This window comes from Pseudophryne corroboree, chromosome 9 (genome assembly GCF_028390025.1).
Source record: "Pseudophryne corroboree isolate aPseCor3 chromosome 9, aPseCor3.hap2, whole genome shotgun sequence".
NCBI classification, from domain to species: Eukaryota; Metazoa; Chordata; class Amphibia; order Anura; family Myobatrachidae; genus Pseudophryne; species Pseudophryne corroboree.
Window position 1 is genome coordinate 187,148,797 of NC_086452.1, and position 21,139 is coordinate 187,169,935.

At 46.3% G+C, this 21,139-nt stretch overlaps 1 protein-coding gene across 4 annotated transcripts in view; it reads left to right on the plus strand.

The window, feature by feature from the left end:
* Positions 1-34: 34 nt before the first annotated feature.
* The window catches only part of UAP1 (UDP-N-acetylglucosamine pyrophosphorylase 1), a 28,657-nt gene continuing 7,552 nt past the window's right edge, over positions 35-21,139 (plus strand). The window contains exons 1-10 of one of the 4 annotated variants that reach the window (XM_063940032.1): positions 36-220; positions 782-1,078; positions 2,279-2,483; positions 4,947-5,122; positions 5,216-5,388; positions 5,608-5,801; positions 5,915-6,055; positions 7,556-7,744; positions 14,633-14,680; positions 15,568-15,634. In XM_063940032.1, coding sequence (XP_063796102.1) covers positions 799-1,078; positions 2,279-2,483; positions 4,947-5,122; positions 5,216-5,388; positions 5,608-5,801; positions 5,915-6,055; positions 7,556-7,744; positions 14,633-14,680; positions 15,568-15,634 — 1,473 coding nt within the window. In that variant the 5' untranslated portion in view covers positions 36-220; positions 782-798. The other 3 variants (XM_063940033.1, XM_063940035.1, XM_063940034.1) reach the window with 3 other exon arrangements.

Genomic DNA, 21,139 nt, shown 5'->3' on the forward strand with positions numbered 1-21,139 from the left:
CACATCTCGGCCGCCAACCACAGGGCCTGCGTATGACACGGCCCCTTGGTGTAGCACAGAGGCAGGGACGGCGCCAATCACAAGATGGCTCCCAACGTCACACAGTGCCATGGAGACACAAGCCGCTAGCAGCCTGTGGGCGAGGCTCATCAATATATATAAAAAGGTCACAGGGCGTGGAGGGGGTGTGAGGGTGTAGGAGAAGAATCCGGTTTAGGAGGTGAGTGTATGCTTCTGGTATAATCAGTGCAGACACGCGTCATAGATTCCAATGTGGCATTGCTTCCACCCAGCAAGTACATCAGGGGTACATGAGAGGGGTCTTCAAGTGCTTAAAGGACAGCTGTGAGTGGGTTACAGTCAGTGAAGTTGTATTGGACTTGAATAAGAGATTGACAAGGAAAGGAAAGGTGAGTGGGCATTCTGTAACTGGGTAGGTGTTGGTACCCTCTGGTGGCATCTGGGGGGTGTTGGGTAGTGTCATTGGTATGGAAGGAGTGATATGTGTGTGCTGTGGTCTGTAAGTGTCTGAGTGGAAGATATGGAGGAGTGGGGTGTCCGAGGTGTCATGGTGCTGTATGTGGACAATGGTGGTTTTATAACAATGTAATCAAATTCACTTATGCCCTAGGGATAGTTAAAATCTAGCATCTGATGAAGTAATGTTAGCAGAGGGGTTGTTATCCAATGAGTGGGAGGTCACAGTGTAGGATGCTTACGTGTTTTGGTAATGTTTGATGTGTGTATTATTAATATTAAGAATATTCTTTTATCCCTGCAGCCTTTGGGGTCTGAGATATGGATGTGGATACTCTACGTCAGTGCCTGGGTGAGGCTGGTCAGAGCCATGTGTTGCAATTTTGGGATGAGTTGTCCGAGCATCAGCGTTCTCACTTACTGGGGGAATTACAGGGCTTGGACTTTCTAGAGCTAAATGGCTTCTTCCATAGAGCTATGGATGCATATTCTGTTTCTTCAGCACAAGAAAAAGTGGATGCCAGAATGGAGGCTGTGCCCCGAGAGGTCCTTGGCAGTGTCACACGTGATAGAGAGCATCTTAAAGACTGGGAAGCTGAAGGTAATCACATGGCTTGTTTCTTATAGCATTTAGACTTCAATGTTATTAATACCAAGTGACCTGTACGTGGTGCTTACGGGCATGTGATCTCGTGTTTTTGGGGTGAGGCTTGTTGAAAAAACATATTTAGGGAGTAAACATATCATATTTGTGACACCAAAAAATGATCTCATCAGTATATGTAGGAATAGCATATTATCGGCTAACACTCCTGCATACACATCTATGCAATTATCTGACAGGCCAGCCGATATTGAGTGATTGGCCCAATAATTGCATAGGTGTGTATCCATCTTTACGTCTCTCTGCCATAGTGTATGATCCTGTCACCTTCATTTTTATCTATACTATATTTTTATGGGGCGTGATATGTTAGATAGACTAGACTTAGGTCGACAGGGACTCTAGGTGTCGTTTTCTTTGTAGAGTTACCTCGCATGGCTCTCTTCGCTCGCCATGCTTTGGGCAGGTTACCGTTCCCAATTGTAGTCCCTGTGGATTGTAAAGTATGAAAAAGTAAAAAAAAAACAACAACCCAATGTTAAACTCATGTCGACCTAGTCCCTGTCAACCTAGACATTGTCGACCTAGAGACCGGATCCCATTTTTATGATGTATCCAATTCTCGCTGATTGCAGAATATGATCGTGTGATATGTGTAAGATGTTTGTTTATTCTGTACACTGGGGCTTATTAAGGCATGTAAAGTGTACAAGACACTACAGGGGAGATGTATCAAACCTCAAGAGTCCTAAATTGGAGAATTTCCCCTTATCAATCTGTTTCTAGCTAGTATTTATCTAGCACAGTCTATAGAATGACCATTTGCTATGGGCAGCTTCTCCACTTTCTCTCTCAAAAGGTTTGATACATTTTCCCCTAAACACCCACGAGTAAATGTAATTGCCTTTGAGCTCATGGTGAGTCTGCCCAGTGTTTTAAAGGGACAATCATTAAAAGGCAAAAATTAACTTGGTTTTGCCTTTAAATGATTGCCCCTCTAAAACTTCTGGCAGACTTTCTAGGTCTAGGAACTGCCCAATGCCTTCAGGTCTCCAGCTTCTAACATTTACACACAATATTCTAGTGCATTACACTTTTAAATAGTCTTTCTGGTCAGTGGTCTGACCGCCTGTACTTGTATTAATGTATTTGTTTTCTTAAATTAAACTGTAAATGGTAAAAGGTTTATTTCTCCAGGTTTCAGTCAGATTGCGCATGGTAAAGTTGCTGTCCTGCTGCTGGCTGGTGGGCAGGGAACCCGCTTGGGGGTGTCCTACCCAAAGGGCATGTATGATGTGGGCCTACCTTCCTCCAAAAGTCTCTTCCAGATACAAGCAGAACGCATCTTAAAGCTACAGAGACTGGCAAAGGAGCAACATGGTAAAGACTGCATAATTCCTTGGTAAGTTGGTATTCTCTGCTTGTATCTGTCTGTACCTGCAAGAGTTGGAACCCTGTAAACATCTGGTATAGATCCAGAAGACCATTTTATTTGTCTGCTATAAACCACAAGTCTTATTTATTTTTTTGTCCTGCTATTGTGTTGGATGATGCTCCATGTGCAACATGAATAGAGGCTGCTATGGGCCTTACCTGATTATGGAGTCTTTTGCAATATTTACAGCCTTCAAAGGCTTCCAGAAACTTATTTTGTTCTGACTGCCCTGTAGTTCCTCTTAATGGAAGTTAAGGTATCTAGGAAAAATCATGGCTGAAATATTAAATTCCATGAGCCATCTGGTTCTGCTATTCAAAGCACGGATACTCTAGAAGTTTCACAGATATAACTTTCACAGCCTTCTTCCTATTCGAGACTTCTGTGCTTTGTAAAGGGGGGTACACACGGAGAGATCCGTGCTTAAAATCTAAGCAATCTTGCTAGATTGCTTAGATTTTAAGCACGGATCTGCCGTGTGTATGCCCTCCAGCGGCGCATCGCTATCGCCGGTGCTAGATTGAGCCTGCATGCAGGCTCAATCTAGCGGGTCGCTCACTTCACCGTTGTGTGAAGTGAGCGGCCCCCCGTCGGCTTTCCCCCTCGCTCAGCACATCGCGCTGTGCTGAGCGGGGTGAGAGATGTGTGCTGAGCGGTCTGTGTTAAGATCGCTCAGCACACATCTCTCCCGTGAGTACCCCCCTTAACAGAAGAGAAGCTTGACATCAGGGACTGGCACTGTAAAGGTGCATATACACGGTGAGATATTGGCTATACCCGATTTTGACTGTGTGATTTCCCTTGAACTTCCCCGGAGCACAGAAGCACCGATATTGTCTATACACATGGTGCGATTTTGGCTTTGTGCGATTTTGACTGGCTGTTTTTGAGTATACTTTTGTACACCGTATAGTCAAAATTGCCTTGCCTGCACAGTCCTCTCCTCCTTTTTATTTTATTTTTTTTATTTTATTTTTTATCTTTACCTTCGGAAATTGGAAAAAGAATAATGTATTCATGAATTGTAACTCTCTCTTCCATTGAACTCTATATAATATTGAATTGGTAAGTATTTTAGAACTAGTTTTTTAGGGGTCTGTTTTATCATTAATTACATATTCAGTGCTATCTGGACACTATATTACTGGACGGAATTGCACTGCATTATTTTATTATACTGCCACCATGTATTATTGATCACCCGCAGAGACAATTGGCCCCTTAGTAATACAAAATGCTGCCAAAGTAATATCATAGGTAAGCTCCTTATGGTATGGTCAAGAGTATATTTAACTCTCTGTAATGCTCAGAATCTTTCCTTAAGGGGGTACACACGGAGAGATCCGTACTTAAAATCTAAGCAATCTGACTAGATTGTAAAGAAAGTTAAGCACGAATCTGTCGTGTGTATGCCTTCAGCGATAGCGATACGCGGGTCTATCGCCAGGGCTAAATTGAGCATGCAGACCCAATCTAGCAGGTCGCTCACTTCTGCGCTGTATGAAGTGAGCACCCCCCCTCCCCGTACCCCCTCGCTCAGCACACATAGTGCTGGGCTGAGCGGGGGGAGAGATGTGGGCAGAGCGGTCTGTGATAGTCCTCCCCCCTCCTTCTTTTTATAATTCAATTAAAGTATGTTTGTCATTTCAACCCTGTATTGTTAACCTTAACTAGGGATTTTATTGACCTGATCTGATCTTCATTGTAGAAGCTTTGATCTAATTAGCTCTAATAAGAAAACACTCTTTAGTGGAATGATAATGAGAACTTTGTTTTAACAAACATTTCTTCCATATCAACCTAAACAAATGGGATAAATCTAAATGTGTGAAGTTGATTCAGAGTAGCTCAGGATTAATGTGTAGATTTGTGTTTCATGGCAGAAGATTTCTGCGGAGGTCACATACATGTCCATGGTTATTTGTTTTTAGTAAATACACTAATTCAGATCATGTGGGTTTTCTATATGCTGATTTAAAGTCTGTGGTAAGGGGGGTACACACTGAGAGATCAGTGCTTAAATTCTAAGCAATCTGACTAGATTGGTTAGTTAAGCACGGATCTCTCCGTGTGTATGCCCCACAGCGATAGCGATGCGCTTCGCTATTGCCGTTACTAGATTAGCCTGCATGCAGGCACAATCTAGCACATCGCTCTTTTCACTGCTGGGTGAAATGAGTGCCCCCTCGCTCAGCACACCTTGTGCTGTGCTAAGCAGGGGGGGGAAGAGAGCTCGCTCAGCACACCTCTCCCTGTGTATGGGGCTGCACTGGTAGCACTCTACTTCTGCATTTTCAGGATATGTTGGCTCCAGGCTTATTTGACCTCTAGGTATAACACTTGATATATCATGAACTTGATGCTTAATGTGTTCTGAAGATGGTACTTCTTTGACCACTAAATTCCAAGCTTATTCTTTGTGTGTTACAGGTACATCATGACTAGTGGCCGGACTATGGAGTCCACGCGGCATTTCTTTCAGAAACATCACTATTTTGGGTTAAAAGAAGAAAATATAATACTTTTTCAGCAAGGAATGCTGCCAGCCATGAGCCTTGAAGGAAAGCTGCTCATGGAAGAAAAGGGCAAGCTTTCCATGGCTCCAGGTAAGATTGTCAGTTGGCATTCACATAAGCCGTAGCTGGATATAGATCCAGGATAGGCGATTTATGTAACAAACTGCCTTCTCTTGTATGCAGATGGTAATGGAGGACTGTATAGAGCATTAGGTGCACATGGAGTGCTGGAAGATATGGAGAGGCGAGGAATAGAGTACATACATGTATATTGTGTAGACAATATCTTGGTGAAGGTGGCAGATCCCGTGTTTATTGGATTTTGTGTGGCGAAGGAGGCAGATTGTGGGGCAAAGGTATGGAAATGACTACAGTGAAACCTGGTCAGACTTTTCAGTTAGACTCTGTACATCTCCAGATGCATTATGGGAGAGCCATATTTTATTAACACAGAGCCTGTAAGCATATTTAAAAACCTAGTGAGAAGAAACGTACAGTTGTATTTTTTTTGCTGCCAAACATAACGTGAGTTCTAAAACATTCAGTGTGAACTTTCACTCCCTCTACGATCTTAGGTGGTGGAGAAGATGAATCCCACTGAGCCAGTAGGTGTGGTTTGTCGTGTCGATGGTGTGTACCAAGTAGTGGAATACAGTGAGATCACACTGGCCACAGCACAAAAAAGGAGTGCGGATGGAAGACTTCTGTATAATGCTGGCAATATTGCTAATCATTTTTTCACCAGGCGTTTCCTACAGCAAGTGGTGGAGTAAGTGACTTAATAACGTATGTCTGTGTACAGACAGAGCAAGTAACGAATGTTGGATGCTTGCAAATGTAAAAAGTTGTGGTCTAATAACTTGTCTTCAAAATAATGTGCAGGGTCCATGAACCTCAGCTGCAACATCATGTTGCGGTGAAGAAAATCCCTCATGTGGACACACAGGGTTTGCTGGTTCACCCAGAAAAACCCAATGGAATAAAGATGGAGAAATTTGTCTTTGATATCTTCCAGTTTACCAAGTGAGTGCATCGGAAAGCTAAATACCTCTGTATTAGGAGCCTCTCTATAGTGTCATTCTGCTGGAGGTAGACGTGTCAGTGATATCATTTTATAGGTGGACAAAGGCCTCCAACACATATTGTTTATATGTATGTGTTCTACATTGTCAGACAGTGGGGGAAACGGGTCAGGCATACTACAGATAAGATAAATGCCAACATGAAACCAGTGATGAAGAATTCCATAGACCCTGAGAGGGGTGGTCTTCTGTTTGCCGGCGGTCGGGCTCCCGGCGCTCAGTATGCCGGGAGCCCGACAGCCGGAATACCGACAATTATTTTCCCTCGTGGGGGTCCACGACCCCCATAGAGGGAGAATAAAATAGTGTGGCGCGCCACCGTGCCCGTAGCGTGGCGAGCGCAGCGAGCCCGCAAGGGGCTCATTTGCGCTCGCCAAGCTGTCGGTAAGCCGGCGGTCGGGCTCCCGGCGCCGGGATGCTGGTCGCCGGGAGCTCGACCGCCGGCCAGCCGTAGTGAACCCCCTGAGAGACCTGTGACCATGAAAAGATTTTCCTGTGTATAATTGTCTGCCCAAGGTACACGTAACACCCACCTACCCCCACACACACTTACACACTTCATCATTTTTGCCCTGGGTGCTTTTATTATGAGTTGTTACTCTATCAATACATTATACGCACACAGTGGTGCTTGACTGTTTTTGAACCCTTCAGAATATTCTATATTTCTGCTGAAATTTTACCTAAAACTACCTCAGATTTTCACACAAGTCCTAAAAGTAGGTAAAGAGAACCAAATGAGACAAAAAATATATATATCTCACATATCTGAGTGGCAAAAGTATGGAACCTTTGCCTTCAGTATCTGGTACGACCCAAAGTACACGTCATTCGACCATAGAATGGTTAAAGAAGAATAAGTGCAAAGTTTTTGGAATGGCTAGGTCAAAGTCCTGAACTTAATCCAATTGAATTGTTGTGGAAGGACCTGAAGCGAGCAGTTCATGGGAGGAAACCCACCAACATAACAGAGTTGAAGCTGTTTTGTACAGAAGAATGGGGTAAAATTCCTCCAAGTCGATGTTCAGGACTAATCCACAATTACCAGAAACATTTACATGCAGTTATTGCTGCACAAGGGGGTCATCCCAGATACTGAAAGCAAAGGTTCCATGCTTTTGTGATATATGATATTTGATAATTTTCTTCGATTTAAAAAAAAAAAAAAAAAAAATTAAAACTTCTACATTTGTCTCATTTGTTTGATTCGGTTCTCTTATCTGCTTTTAGGACTTATGTAAAAATCTGAGGTAGTTTAAGGCCAAATTTTAGCAGAAATATAGAAAATTCTGAAGGCTTCAAAAACTTTCAAGCACCACTGTATGTAGTTGAAGTGCATACTCTGTACACCAATTATTCATCTTGTTCCTCTGGCCATTAGGTGGGCACGTTGGGCTGATATTGAATGAGTCTTTATAATCCTCATGTCTCTCATGCTTAGAAAGTTTGTGGTGTTTGAGGTGCTTCGTGAGGAGGAGTTCTCGCCTTTGAAAAACGCAGATAGCCAAAATGGAAAGGACAACCCAAGTACTGCCCGCCATGCCCTCCTGTCTCTACATCACTGCTGGGTCCTCAATGCTGGGGGGCACTTTGTGGATGAGAACGGCAGTCGAATTCCAGCAATCCCCCTGTGAGTATCAACATTGCAGAAAAGGCGACTGAATGTACATTTTACATTGTCTCAACATTAAATTAATCTCTAATAAACTAGCTAGGGGTGACAGACAATCTACTGTGTAGATTGTGGATGCTGTATTTTTAATTGAGTAAGGAGTGCCCTTCACTCTCCCTTCTCTCCCTCACAAAGACTATTTACAATAGTAAGAATCTGTATACAGAAGCATACTTTTCTGTAATACCCTACATACAGTATGTGCTTATGGACATACTGGTTTTAAGATCAATGATACTGACTTTGCTCCATTTATTCATGTCTGCGTAGACTAGGTGTGGGGGAAGGGGTTGTAATGGGGTGTTGGAATCGGGTAGTGAGATTTTGTGAGTTTACCTGGGGTGGGGGTGTTGTTGTATTTTTATTTTTTTATATATAGTGGGCAAAATCAACCTGGTTTTCCCTGGAAACGATTGGCACTTAAAACAAATCTCTCACAATCTCTTATTTCTCTAACGTCCTAGTGGATGCTGGGACTCCGTCAGGACCATGGGGAATAGCGGGCTCCGCAGGAGACAGGGCACATCTAAAAAAGCTTTTAGGTCACATGGTGCGTACTGGCTCCTCCCCCTATGACCCTCCTCCAAGCCTCAGTTAGGTTTTTGTGCCCGTCCGAGAGGGTGCAATCTAGGTGGCTCTCCTAAAGAGCTGTTTAGAAAAGTTTTTTTTTTAGGTTTCAATCTCAGTGATTCCTGCTGGCAACAGGATCACTGCATCGAGGGACTTAGGGGAGAGATTTCCAACTCGCCTGCGTGCAGGATGGATTGGAGTCTTAGGCTACTGGACACTTAGCTCCAGAGGGAGTCGGAACACAGGTCAGCCTGGGGTTCGTCCCGGAGCCGCGCCGCCGATCCCCCTTACAGACGCTGAAGAGACGGCAGAACGGAGGTCCGGAAAGCAGGCGGCAGAAGACTCCTCAGTCTTCTTGAAGGTAGCGCACAGCACGGCAGCTGTGCGCCATTGTTGTCACACGGCTCACTGACTCAGTCACGGAGGGTGCAGGGCGCTGCTGGGGGCGCCCTGGGCAGCAATATAATTACCTTTAGTGGCAAAATAAATACATCACATATAGCCATTAAGGCTATATGTATGTATTTTAACCCAGGCCAGTTTCTTAAAAACCGGGGAAAAGCCCGCCGAAAAAGGGGCGGAGCTTATTCTCCTCAGCACTCAGCGCCATTTTCCTGCTCAGCTCCGCTGGTGAGGAAGGCTCCCAGGTCTCTCCCCTGCACTGCACTACAGAAACAGGGTAACAAAGAGAAGGGGGGCATAAATTGGCGATATTTATATATTAAGAGCGCATATATAGTAAACAACACCTTCTAGGGTTGTTTATATACATTTATAGCGCTTTTGGTGTGTGCTGGCAAACTCTCCCTCTGTCTCCCCAAAGGGCTAGGGGGTCCTGTCTTCGATTAGAGCATTCCCTGTGTGGCTGCTGTGTGTCGGTACGTGTGTGTCGACATGTATGAGGACGATGTTGGTGTGGAGGCAGAGCAATTGCCGATGATGGTAATGTCACCCCCTAGGGAGTCGACACCGGAATGGATGGCTTTAGTTATGGAATTACGTGATAATGTCAGCACATTACAAAAGTCAGTTGACGAAATAAGACGCCCGGAAAACCAGTTAGTACCGGTTCAGGCGTCTCAGACACCGTCAGGGGCTGTAAAACGTCCTTTACCTCAGTCAGTCGACACGGGTACCGACACAGATGAATCTAGTGTCGACGGTGAAGAAACAAACGTATTTTCCAATAGGGCCACACGTTATATGATCACGGCAATGAAGGAGGCTTTGCAGATCTCTGATACTGCTGGTACCTCAAAAAGGGGTATTATGTGGGGGGTGAAAAAACTACCTGTATTTTTTCCAGAATCAGAGGAATTGAATGACGTGTGTGATGAAGCGTGGGTTAACCCCGATAGAAAACTGCTAATTTCCAAGAAGTTATTGGCATTATACCCTTTCCCACCAGAGGTTAGGGCGCGCTGGGAAACACCCCCTAGGGTGGATAAGGCGCTCACACGTTTATCAAAGCAAGTGGCGTTGCCGTCTCCTGATACGGCCGCCCTCAAGGATCCAGCAGATAGGAGGCTGGAAACTACACTGAAGAGTATATACACACATACTGGTGTTATACTGCGACCGGCAATAGCCTCAGCCTGGATGTGCAGTGCTGGGGTAGTGTGGTTGGATTCTCTGACTGAAAATATTGATACCCTGGATAGGGACAGTATTTTATTGACTCTAGAGCAATTAAAGGATGCTTTCCTTTATATGCGAGATGCTCAGAGGGATGTTTGTACTCTAGCATCAAGAGTAAGCGCGATGTCCATATCTGCCAGAAGAAGTTTATGGACGCGACAGTGGTCAGGTGATGCGGATTCCAAGAGGCATATGGAAGTATTGCCATATAAAGGAGAGGAATTGTTTGGGGTCGGTCTTTCGGACCTGGTGGCCACGGCAACTGCCGGCAAATCCACTTTTTTACCTCAGACCCCCTCCCAACAGAAAAAGACACCGTCTTTTCAGCCGCAGTCCTTTCGCTCCTATAAAAAGCGACCAAAAGGACAGTCTTATCTGCCGCGAGGCAGAGGAAAGGGTAAGAAAGGGCAGCAAGCAGCCCCTGCCCAGGAACAGAAGCCCGCCCCGGCTTCTACAAAGCCATCAGCATGACGCTGGGGCTTTACAAGCGGACTCAGGAACGGTGGGGGGTCGACTCAAGATTTTCAGCAATCAATGGGTTCACTCACAAGTGGACCCGTGGGTCCTGCAGATAGTATCTCAGGGTTACATGCTGGAGTTCGAAAGGTCTCCCCCTCGCCGGTTCCTAAAGTCTGCTTTACCAACGTCTCCCTCAGAAAGGACGTCGGTTTTGGAAGCCATTCACAAGCTGTATTCTCAGCAGGTGATAGTCAAGGTACCCCTCCTACAACAGGGAAAGGGGTATTATTCCACACTATTTGTGGTACCGAAACCGGACGGTTCGGTAAGGCCTATTCTAAATCTGAAATCCTTGAACCTGTACATAAAGAAATTCAAGTTCAAGATGGAGTCACTCAGAGCAGTGATAGCGAATCTGGAAGAAGGAGACTTCATGGTGTCCTTGGACATAAAAGATGCTTATCTACATGTCCCGATTTACCCCTCACACCAAGGGTATCTCAGGTTCGTGATACAAGACTGTCATTATCAGTTTCAAACGCTGCCGTTTGGGTTGTCCACGGCCCCTCGGGTCTTTACCAAGGTAATGACCGAAATGATGGTTCTTCTACGAAGAAAAGGCGTATTAATTATCCCTTACTTGGACGATCTCCTGATAAGGGCAAAGTCCAGAGAACAGCTGGAAGTCGGTGTAGCGCTAACACAAGTAGTGCTTCAGCAACACGGGTGGATTCTAAATCTTCCAAAATCTCAATTGACCCCGACAACACATCTGCTGTTCCTGGGCATGATTCTGGACACGGTTCAGAAAAAGGTATTTCTCCCGGAAGAGAAAGCAAGGGAGTTATCCGAACTTGTCAAGAACCTCCTAAAACCAGGAACTGTGTCAGTACATCAATGCACAAGAGTCCTGGGAAAGATGGTGGCTTCGTACGAAGCGATTCCATTCGGCAGATTCCATGCACGAACATTTCAGTGGGATCTGCTGGACAAATGGTCCGGATCGCATCTGCACATGCATCAGCGGATAACACTGTCACCGAGAACAAGGTTGTCTCTCCTGTGGTGGTTGCAGACTGCCCATCTGTTAGTGGGCCGCAGATTCGGCATACAGGACTGGGTCCTGGTGACTACGGATGCCAGCCTACGAGGTTGGGGAGCAGTCACAAAGGGAAGAAACTTCCAGGGCGTGTGGTCAAACCTGGAGACATCTCTTCACATAAATATACTGGAGCTAAGAGCGATCTACAATGCTCTAAGCCTGGCAAAATCGCTGCTTCAGGGTCAGCCGGTGTTGATCCAGTCCGACAACATCACTGCAGTCGCCCACGTAAACCGACAAGGCGGCACGAGAAGCAGGAGTGCAATGGCAGAAGCTGCAAGGATTCTGCGCTGGGCGGAGAATCATGTCGTAGCACTGTCAGCAGTGTTCATCCCGGGAGTGGACAACTGGGAAGCAGATTTCCTCAGCAGACACGACCTTCACCCGGGAGAGTGGGGACTTCATCCAGAAGTTTTCCACATGATTGTAAACCGTTGGGAAAAACCAAAGGTGGACATGATGGCGTCTCGCCTCAACAAAAAATTGGACAGGTATTGCGCCAGGTCAAGAGACCCTCAGGCAATAGCTGTGGACGCTCTGGTAACACCGTGGGTGTACCAGTCAGTGTATGTGTTCCCTCCTCTGCCTCTCATACCAAAGGTACTGAGAATTATACGGAAAAGAGGAGTAAGAACAATACTGGTAGCTCCGGACTGGCCAAGAAGAACTTGGTATCCGGAACTTCAAGAGATGCTCACGGAGGATCCGTGGCCTCTACCTCTAAGAAGGGATCTGCTTCAGCAGGGACCTTGTATGTTCCAAGACTTACCGCGGCTGCGTTTGACGGCATGGCGGTTGAACGCCGGATTCTAAAAGAGAAGGGCATTCCTGAGGAAGTTATTCCTACTTTAATTAAAGCCAGGAAAGAAGTGACCGCACAACATTATCACCGCATTTGGAGAAAATATGTTGCGTGGTGTGAGGCCAAGAAGGCTCCAACGGAAGAATTTCAATTGGGTCGATTCTTACATTTCCTGCAAGCAGGATTGTCTATGGGCCTCAAATTGGGGTCCATTAAAGTTCAAATTTCGGCCTTATCAATTTTCTTCCAGAAGGAATTGGCGTCAGTGCCTGAAGTACAAACTTTTGTCAAAGGTGTACTACATATACAACCCCCAATAGTGCCTCCAGTGGCACCGTGGGATTTGAACGTGGTTCTAAATTTTCTCAAATCTCATTGGTTTGAGCCTTTAAAATCGGTAGATTTAAAATACCTTACATGGAAGGTAACCATGCTGTTGGCCCTGGCTTCAGCCAGGAGAGTTTCGGAGTTGGCAGCTTTGTCATACAAAAGCCCATATCTGATATTCCATTCGGACAGGGCAGAATTGAGGACACATCCTCAATTTCTCCCTAAGGTGGTTTCGGCATTTCACTTGAACCAGCCTATTGTGGTGCCTGCGGCTACTAGCGACTTGGAGGACTCCAAGTTACTGGACGTTGTCAGAGCATTAAAAATATATATTTCAAGGACAGCTGGAGTCAGAAAATCTGACTCGTTGTTTACATTGTATGCACCCAACAAGTTGGGTGCTCCTGCGTCTAAACAGACGATTGCACGTTGGATATGTAGTACAATCCAACTTGCACATTCTGTGGCAGGCCTGCCACAGCCTAAATCTGTAAAGGCCCATTCCACAAGGAAAGTGGGCTCATCCTGGGCGGCTGCCCGAGGAGTCTCGGCATTACAACTTTGCCGAGCAGCTACGTGGTCAGGGGAGAACACGTTTGTAAAATTTTACAAATTTGATACTCTGGCTAAAGAGGACCTGGAGTTCTCTCATTCGGTGCTGCAGAGTCATCCGCACTCTCCCGCCCGTTTGGGAGCTTTGGTATAATCCCCATGGTCCTGACGGAGTCCCAGCATCCACTAGGACGTTAGAGAAAATAAGAATTTACTTACCGATAATTCTATTTCTCATAGTCCGTAGTGGATGCTGGGCGCCCATCCCAAGTGCGGATTGTCTGCAATGCTTGCACATAGTTATTGTTACAAAAATCGGGTTATTACTGTTGTTGTGAGCCATCTGTTCAGAGGCTACTTCGTTTGTGTTATCATACTGTTACTGGGTTCAGATCACAAGTTGTACGGTGTGATTGGTGTGGCTGGTATGAGTCTTACCCGGGATTCAAGATCCTTCCTTATTGTGTACGCTCGTCCGGGCACAGTACCTAACTGAGGCTTGGAGGAGGGTCATAGGGGGAGGAGCCAGTACGCACCATGTGACCTAAAAGCTTTTTTAGATGTGCCCTGTCTCCTGCGGAGCCCGCTATTCCCCATGGTCCTGACGGAGTCCCAGCATCCACTACGGACTATGAGAAATAGAATTATCGGTAAGTAAATTCTTATTTTCATGATGCTCACGCCCTATTACATTTCATCCTAGATGTGCATTCCTTGTGGACACTGCTAGAAGACTATTGACATGAAGTGCTGACCTATGGCTGTACCAGTATTGTTGCTATAGCTCTAGTCTCAACCAAATAGAGTTTCAAAATCCAGCCCACACACATTAAAGGAGAATTTAGTCACTGGCTGAGGGGGCGAGTGACCATTGCCACGGCCCCCCCCCCTATTCGCTCAAAAGTTCTCTTAACCTTATGAAGTAGCATACACTTTTGAGGCAGATCCTGCCACCATAAAACGCTGTGGATGTTATGTGATTTTGGCTGAACGAATCTGTGCAGCATTAATTCCGCCCTATATATGTTTACACTAAGTTACACCAGTTTGATGTGACCTATTCTGAGCTACGATCATTCTGTTCTCTGCCAGAATTACACAACTTAGTGGTAAATATCTACTCTTCTATGACTTGCAGAAATAATATACCAATACCCCTTTTACTGGTAAAATAATACAGAGACAGAATTTTATTTCCATCTCCGTGGTTGTAGAGTTACGTTGACTAAACTTCTGTTACGGCTTGTCTTTGGTACACCTTTTGGTTTGGCTTGATCTGTATTTTTCAATAGCAACGTTTTTTCCTTGCTTTCCACCTGACACTCCTGGCACATTCCATGAGTTCCAAAGAAAGATACAATCCAGTATTTTCACATGTTTATCTTTAAAACAGCCACCCCAGACAAGAGAGCGGAACCACGCAGGACCACTCACAGAACAAGTAACTATGGGTGCAGGGTCTTGCTACTAACAGGAGCATTTGCTTCATGGTGAAGGGAATTAATATCACCGTTACTCCATCTTTCCTCTCTACTCGTTCACTCACTTGAATGATGGAACCAGACAGAGTATTCTTTGCATGTGTACGGTTAGCTGTAATCTTCAGGGGTATTGTACAAGGGTGATGTACAGTCATATTGTAAAATGCAAACCTAAGACAAGGTCATGGCTTCATGGTAGTAACTCTCAGTGGCTAGTAGACTTTCACCTTCCCAAATCAAAAAGCCTACTTGCTAGCGGTTACAAGCATGGGTACAGTTCTCTGGTTTGGACTTTACACACTGTAAGTAATTCACCCACAACATAAAATTTATCTGTCTGTAAGTTTAAACCTGAAGTGGGCCAATCTCCTTGTTTAATGATCTTTATCAAAGCCATTAGGCTTCATTATTACAAGTCTTCTCCCCTGGTCTATCCACAGGGGTATTGGCCTACTACAGGTCTTCTACTTGTATAGCTGGAGACTTTTTACCAAATGCTGCAGTTAAACTTCACTGACTGACCTACAGTATCATCCAGTTTGACTGCAGATGACTAATGGTCAACTGCCCAAAGCCAAGCAGTCTGGACTGCTAACCTGTAGGTAAATGGTCTTTAAAAGTTTTTGTTCAGCTTCTCTGTAGGCCTTTCAGTGAACTACCTGGTTACTAATATGACAGTATGCATGATCTCTTTTTCCTTTGCCTTATTTCTTATAGTTCTGTCTTCCACATTCTGGCTGCGGAATGGACCCTATCTCCTCTTGCAAATACTGCCAAACACTATGTAACATGTCTGCAGTCATAGCTGCCCATGCTGACACCACACACTTATTTTTATTCATTTTAGCATGAAGGATGTTGGTGACCTACCCATTCAGTGTGAAATATCTCCATTGGTCTCTTATGCTGGAGAGGTAAGTACTGCTCCTGGAGTCTACTTTCATGTTTCTGGAACCAATTACCTGTTTGTGGCTTATTTGTACTGTGTTCAGTGTGACGTTATTATCTGTAGTGGTCACATGATAGAAGAATGTGGGCATTGATATCAAAGCAGCTGTACTTTTCCGTTATTTGAATTATGGACAATATTTTGAGCTGGCTGTACTATCACAAGGAGATTCATAAAACTTAATTTCTCTAACGTCCTAGTGGATGCTGGGAACTCCGAAAGGACCATGGGGAATAGCGGGCTCCGAAGGAGGCTGGGCACTCTAGAAAGATTTATGACCACCTGGTGTGCACTGGCTCCTCCCACTATGACCCTCCTCCAAGCCTCAGTTAGATCTTGTGCCCGGCCGAGGTTGGATGCACACTAGGGGCTCTCCTGAGCCTCTAGAAAGAAAGTATAGAATTAGGTTTTTTATTTTCAGTGAGACCTGCTGGCAACAGGCTCACTGCAGCGAGGGACTAAGGGGAGAAGAAGCGAACTCGCCTGCTTGCAGCCGGATTGGGCTTCTTAGGCTACTGGACACCATTAGCTCCAGAGGGATCGACCGCAGGCCCAGTCCTTGGTGTTCGGTCCCGGAGCCGCGCCGCCGTCCCCCTTACAGAGCCAGAAGCAAGAAGAGGTCCGGAAAATCGGCGGCAGAAGACATCAGTCTTCACCAAGGTAGCGCACAGCACTGCAGCTGTGCGCCATTGCTCCTCATGCACACTTCACACTCCGGTCACTGAGGGTGCAGGGCGCTGGGGGGGGGGGGCGCCCCGAGCAGCAATAAAAACACCTTGGCTGGCAAAACAATCACAATATATAGCCCCAGAGGCTATATATGTGATAAATACCCCTGCCAGAATCCATAAAAAAGCGGGAGACTAGGCCGCGGAAAAGGGGCGGAGCCATCTCCCTCAGAGACACTGGCGCCATTTTCTCTTCACAGTGCAGCTGGAAGAAAAAGCTCCCCAGGCTCTCCCCTGTAGTTTTCAGGCTCAAAGGGTTAAAAAGAGAGGGGGGGCACTAAATTTAGGCGCAATATTGTATATACAAGCAGCTATTGGGGAAAATTCACTCAGTTATAGTGTTAATCCCCACATTATATAGCGCTCTGGTGTGTGCTGGCATACTCTCTCTCTGTCTCCCCAAAGGGCTTTGTGGGGTCCTGTCCTCAGTCAGAGCATTCCCTGTGTGTGTGCGGTGTCGGTACAGCTGTGTCGACATGTTTGAGGAGGAGGCTTATATAGTGACGGAGCAGATGCCGATAAATGTGATGTCGCCCCCTGTGGGGCCGACACCAGAGTGGATGGTTAGGTGAAAGGTATTAACCGACAGTGTCAACTCCTTACATAAAAGGGTGGATGCGGTAACAGCTGTGGGACAGCAGGCTTCTCAGCCCGCGCCTGCCCAGGCGTCTCAAAGGCCATCAGGGGCTCAAAAACGCCCGCTCATTCAGATGGCAGACACAGATGTCGACACGGAGTCTGACTCCAGTGTCGTCAAGGTTGAGACATATACACAATCCACTAGGAACATCCGTGACTTGATCCCGGCAATAAAAAATGTGTTACACATTTCTGACATTAACCTCAAAAAATGGGTTTTTATGTTTGGGGAGAAAAAGCAGGCAGTGTTTTGTTCCCCCATCAGATGAATGAATGAAGTGTGTGAGAAGCGTGGGTTCCCCCTGATAAGAAACTGGTAATTTCAAAAAAGTTACTGATGGCGTACCTTTTCCCGCCAGAGGATAAGTTACGCTGGGAGATATCCCCTAGGGTGGATAAGGCGCTCACACGGTTGTCAAAATAGGTGGCACTACCGTTTTAGGAACGGCCACTTTGAAGGTACCTGTTGATAAAAAGCAGGAGGCTATCCTGAAGTCTGTTTTTACACACTCGGGTACTAGACTGAAACCTGCAGAGCGTGCTGCTGCAGCGTGGTCGGTGACCCTGTCAAACATACTAGTTTGCTAACATGAGAACATATTAAAGACGTCGTCTTATATATGAGGGATGCACAGAGGGATATTTTGCCGGCTGGCATCCAAAATGAATGTAATGTCCATTCTGTCAGGAGGGTATTAGAGACCTGTCACTGGACAGGTGATGCTGACTTTAAAAGGCGCATAGAGATTCTGCCTTATAAGGGTGAGGAATTATTTGGGGATGGTCTCTGGGACCTCGTATCCGCAGCAACAGCTGGGAAGAAATATTTTTACCTCCGTTTTCCTCACAGACTAAGAAAGCACTGTATTATCAGGTACAGTCCTTTCGGCTTCAGAAAAGCAAGCGGGTCAAAGGCGCTTCCTTTCTGTACAGAGACAAAGGAAGAGGGAAAAAGCTGCACTAGTCAGCCTGTTCCCAGAATCATAATTCTTCTCTCGCTTCCTCTGAGTCCACAGCATGACGCGGGGGCTCCACAGGTGTAGCCAGGTACGGTGGGGGGGCCGTCTCAAAAATTTCAGCGATCAGTGGGCTCGCTCACAGGTGGATCCCTGTTTCATTCAAGTAGTATTTCAAGGGTACAAGCTGGAATTCGAGATGCCTTGCCGACCACTCCCTCAGGCAGGGAGGCTGTGCTAGAGGCAATTAATGAGCTGTATTCCCATCAGGTAATACTTAAGGTGCCCCTACTTCAACATGGACGGGGTTACTATTCCACACGGTTTGGGGTACCGAAACCGCATGGTTCGGTGTGACCCTTTTTTATATTTAAAATCCTTGAACACATACATAAAAAAATTCAAGTTCAAGATGGAATCGCCCAGGGCGGTTATTGCAAGCCTGGACGAGGGGGATTACATGGTATCCCGGGACATCAAGGATGCTTACCTGCATGTCCCCATTTACTATCCTCGCCAGGAGTACCTCAGATTTGTGGTACAGGATTACCATTACCAAGTCCAGACTCTGCCGTTTGGACTGTACATGGCACCGAGGGTGTTACCAAGGTAATGGCCGGAATGATGATACTCCTTCGAAAAAGGGGAGTTTTTAATGATCCCGTACTTGGACAATCTCCTTATAAGGGCGAGGTCCAAGGAGCAGTTGCTAGTCGGGGTAGCACTATTTTGAAAAGTGCTACAACAGCACGGTTGGATTCTAAACAGTCCAAAGACACAGCTGTTTCCTACGACACGTCTACTGTTCCTGGGGATGGTTCTGGACACAGACCAGAAATAAGTGTTTTTCCCGGAGGAGAAAGCCATGGAGCTGTCATCTCTAGTCAGAGACCTCCTGAAGCCAAAACAGTTATTGGTGCATCATTGCACGCGAGTCCTGGGAAAAATGATAGCTTCCTACGAAGCAATCCCATTCGGCAGGTTCCATGCAAGAACTTTTCAGGGGGACCTGTTAGACAAGTGGTCCGGATCACATCTTCAGATGCATCGGCTGATACCCTGGTCCTTGGAGACAGGGTTATCTCTACTGTAGTGGCTGCAGAGTGCCCATCTTCAAGAGGGCCGCAGGTTCGACATACAGGACTAGGTCCTAGTGACCATGGATGCCAGCCTTGGAGGCTGGGGGGCAGTCACACAGGGAAGAAGCTTCCAGGGACTTTGGTCAAGTCAGGTGACTTCCCTACATAAATATTCTGGAACTGAGGGCCATTTACAATGCCCTGAGTCAGGCAAGGCCTCTGCTTCAAAAGGCCGGTCCTGATCCAATCGGACAACATCACGGCAGTCGCCCATGTAAACCAACAGGGCGGCACAAGAAGCAGGATGGCGATGGCAGAAGCCACAAGGATTCTCCGATGGGCGGAAAATCATGTGTTAGCACTGTCAGCAGTGTTCATTCTCGGAGTGGACAACTGGGAAGCAGATCTTCTCAGCAGACATGACTTCCACCCGAGAGAGTGGGGACTTCATCCAGAAGTCTTCCAAAGGATTGTACACCATTGGGAAAGGCCACAGGTGGACATGAAGGCGTCCCGCCTCAACAAAAAGCTATAAAAGATATTGCGCCAGGTCAAGGGACCTTCAGGCGATAGCTGTGGACGCTCTGGTAACACCGTGGGTGTACAAGTCGGTTTATGTGTTCCCCCCCCCCCCCTCTGCCTCTCATACCAAAGGTACTGAGAATAATAAGAAGGCGAGGAGTAAGAACGATACTTGTGGTTCCGGATTGGCCAAGAAGAGCCTGGTACCCAGAACTTCAAAAAATTATATCAGAGGACCCATGGCCTCTGCCGCTCAGACAGGACCTGCTGCAGCAGGGGCCCTGTCTGTTCCAAGACTTACCGCGGCTACGTTTTGATGGCATGGCGGTTGAACGCCGGATCCTAAAGGAAAAGGGCATTCCGGAGGAAGTCATTCCTACGCTGATTCAAGCCAGGAAAGATGTAACTGCAAAACATTATCACCGCATATGGCGGAAATAATGTTGCTTGGTGTGAGGCCACAAAAGGCCCCAACAGAGGAATTTCAACTAGGTCGATTTCTGCATTTCCTACAAGCAGGAGTGTCTATGGGCCTAAAATTAGGCTCCATTAAGATACAGATCTCGGCTCTGTCGATTTTCTTCCAGAAAGAATTAACTTCAGTACCTGAAGTTCAGACATTCTAAAAGGAGTGCTGCATATTCAGCCCCCGGTTGTGCCTCCAGTGGCACCTTGGGATCTCAACGTGGTGTTGAGTTTCTTAAAATCACATTGGTTTGAACCACTAAAAACCGTGGATCTAAAATATCTCACGCGGAAAGTGGTCATGTTATTGACCTTGGCTTCGGCCAGGCGTGTATCAGAATTGGCGGATTGTCATATAAAAGTCCTTATCTGATTTTCCATATGGAGAGGGCAGAATTGAGGACTCGTCCCCAGTTTCTCCCTAAGGTGGTATCAGTTTTTCACTTGAACCAACCTATTGTGGTGCCTGCGGCTACTAGGGACTTGGAGGATTCCAAGTTACTGGACGTAGTCAGGGCCTTGAAAAATTATGTTTCCAGGACGGCTAGAGTCCAGAAAATTGACTCGCTATTTATCCTGTATGTACCCAACAGGCTGGGTGCTCCTGCTTCTAAACAGACTATCGCTCGCTGGATCTGTGACACGATTCAGCAGGCGCATTCTGCGGCTGGACTGCCGCATCCTAAATCAGTGAAAGCCCATTCCACAGGGAAGGTGGGCTCATCTTGGGCGGCTGCCCGAGAGGTCTCGGCTTTACAACTTTGCCGAGCTGTTACTTGGTCAGGGGCAAACACGTTTGCAAAATTCTACAAATTTGATACCCTGGCTGAGGAGGACCTTGAGTTCTCTCATTCATTCGGTGCTGCAGAGTCATCCGCACTCTCCCGCCCGTTTGGGAGCTTTGGTATAATCCTTATGGTCCTTTCGGAGTTCCCAGCATCCACTAGGACGTTAGAGAAAATAAGATTTTACTCACCGGTAAATCTATTTCTCGTAGTCCGTAGTGGATGCTGGGCGCCCATCCCAAGTGCGGATTGTCTGCAATACTTGTAAATAGTTATTGCTAACTAAAGGGTTATTG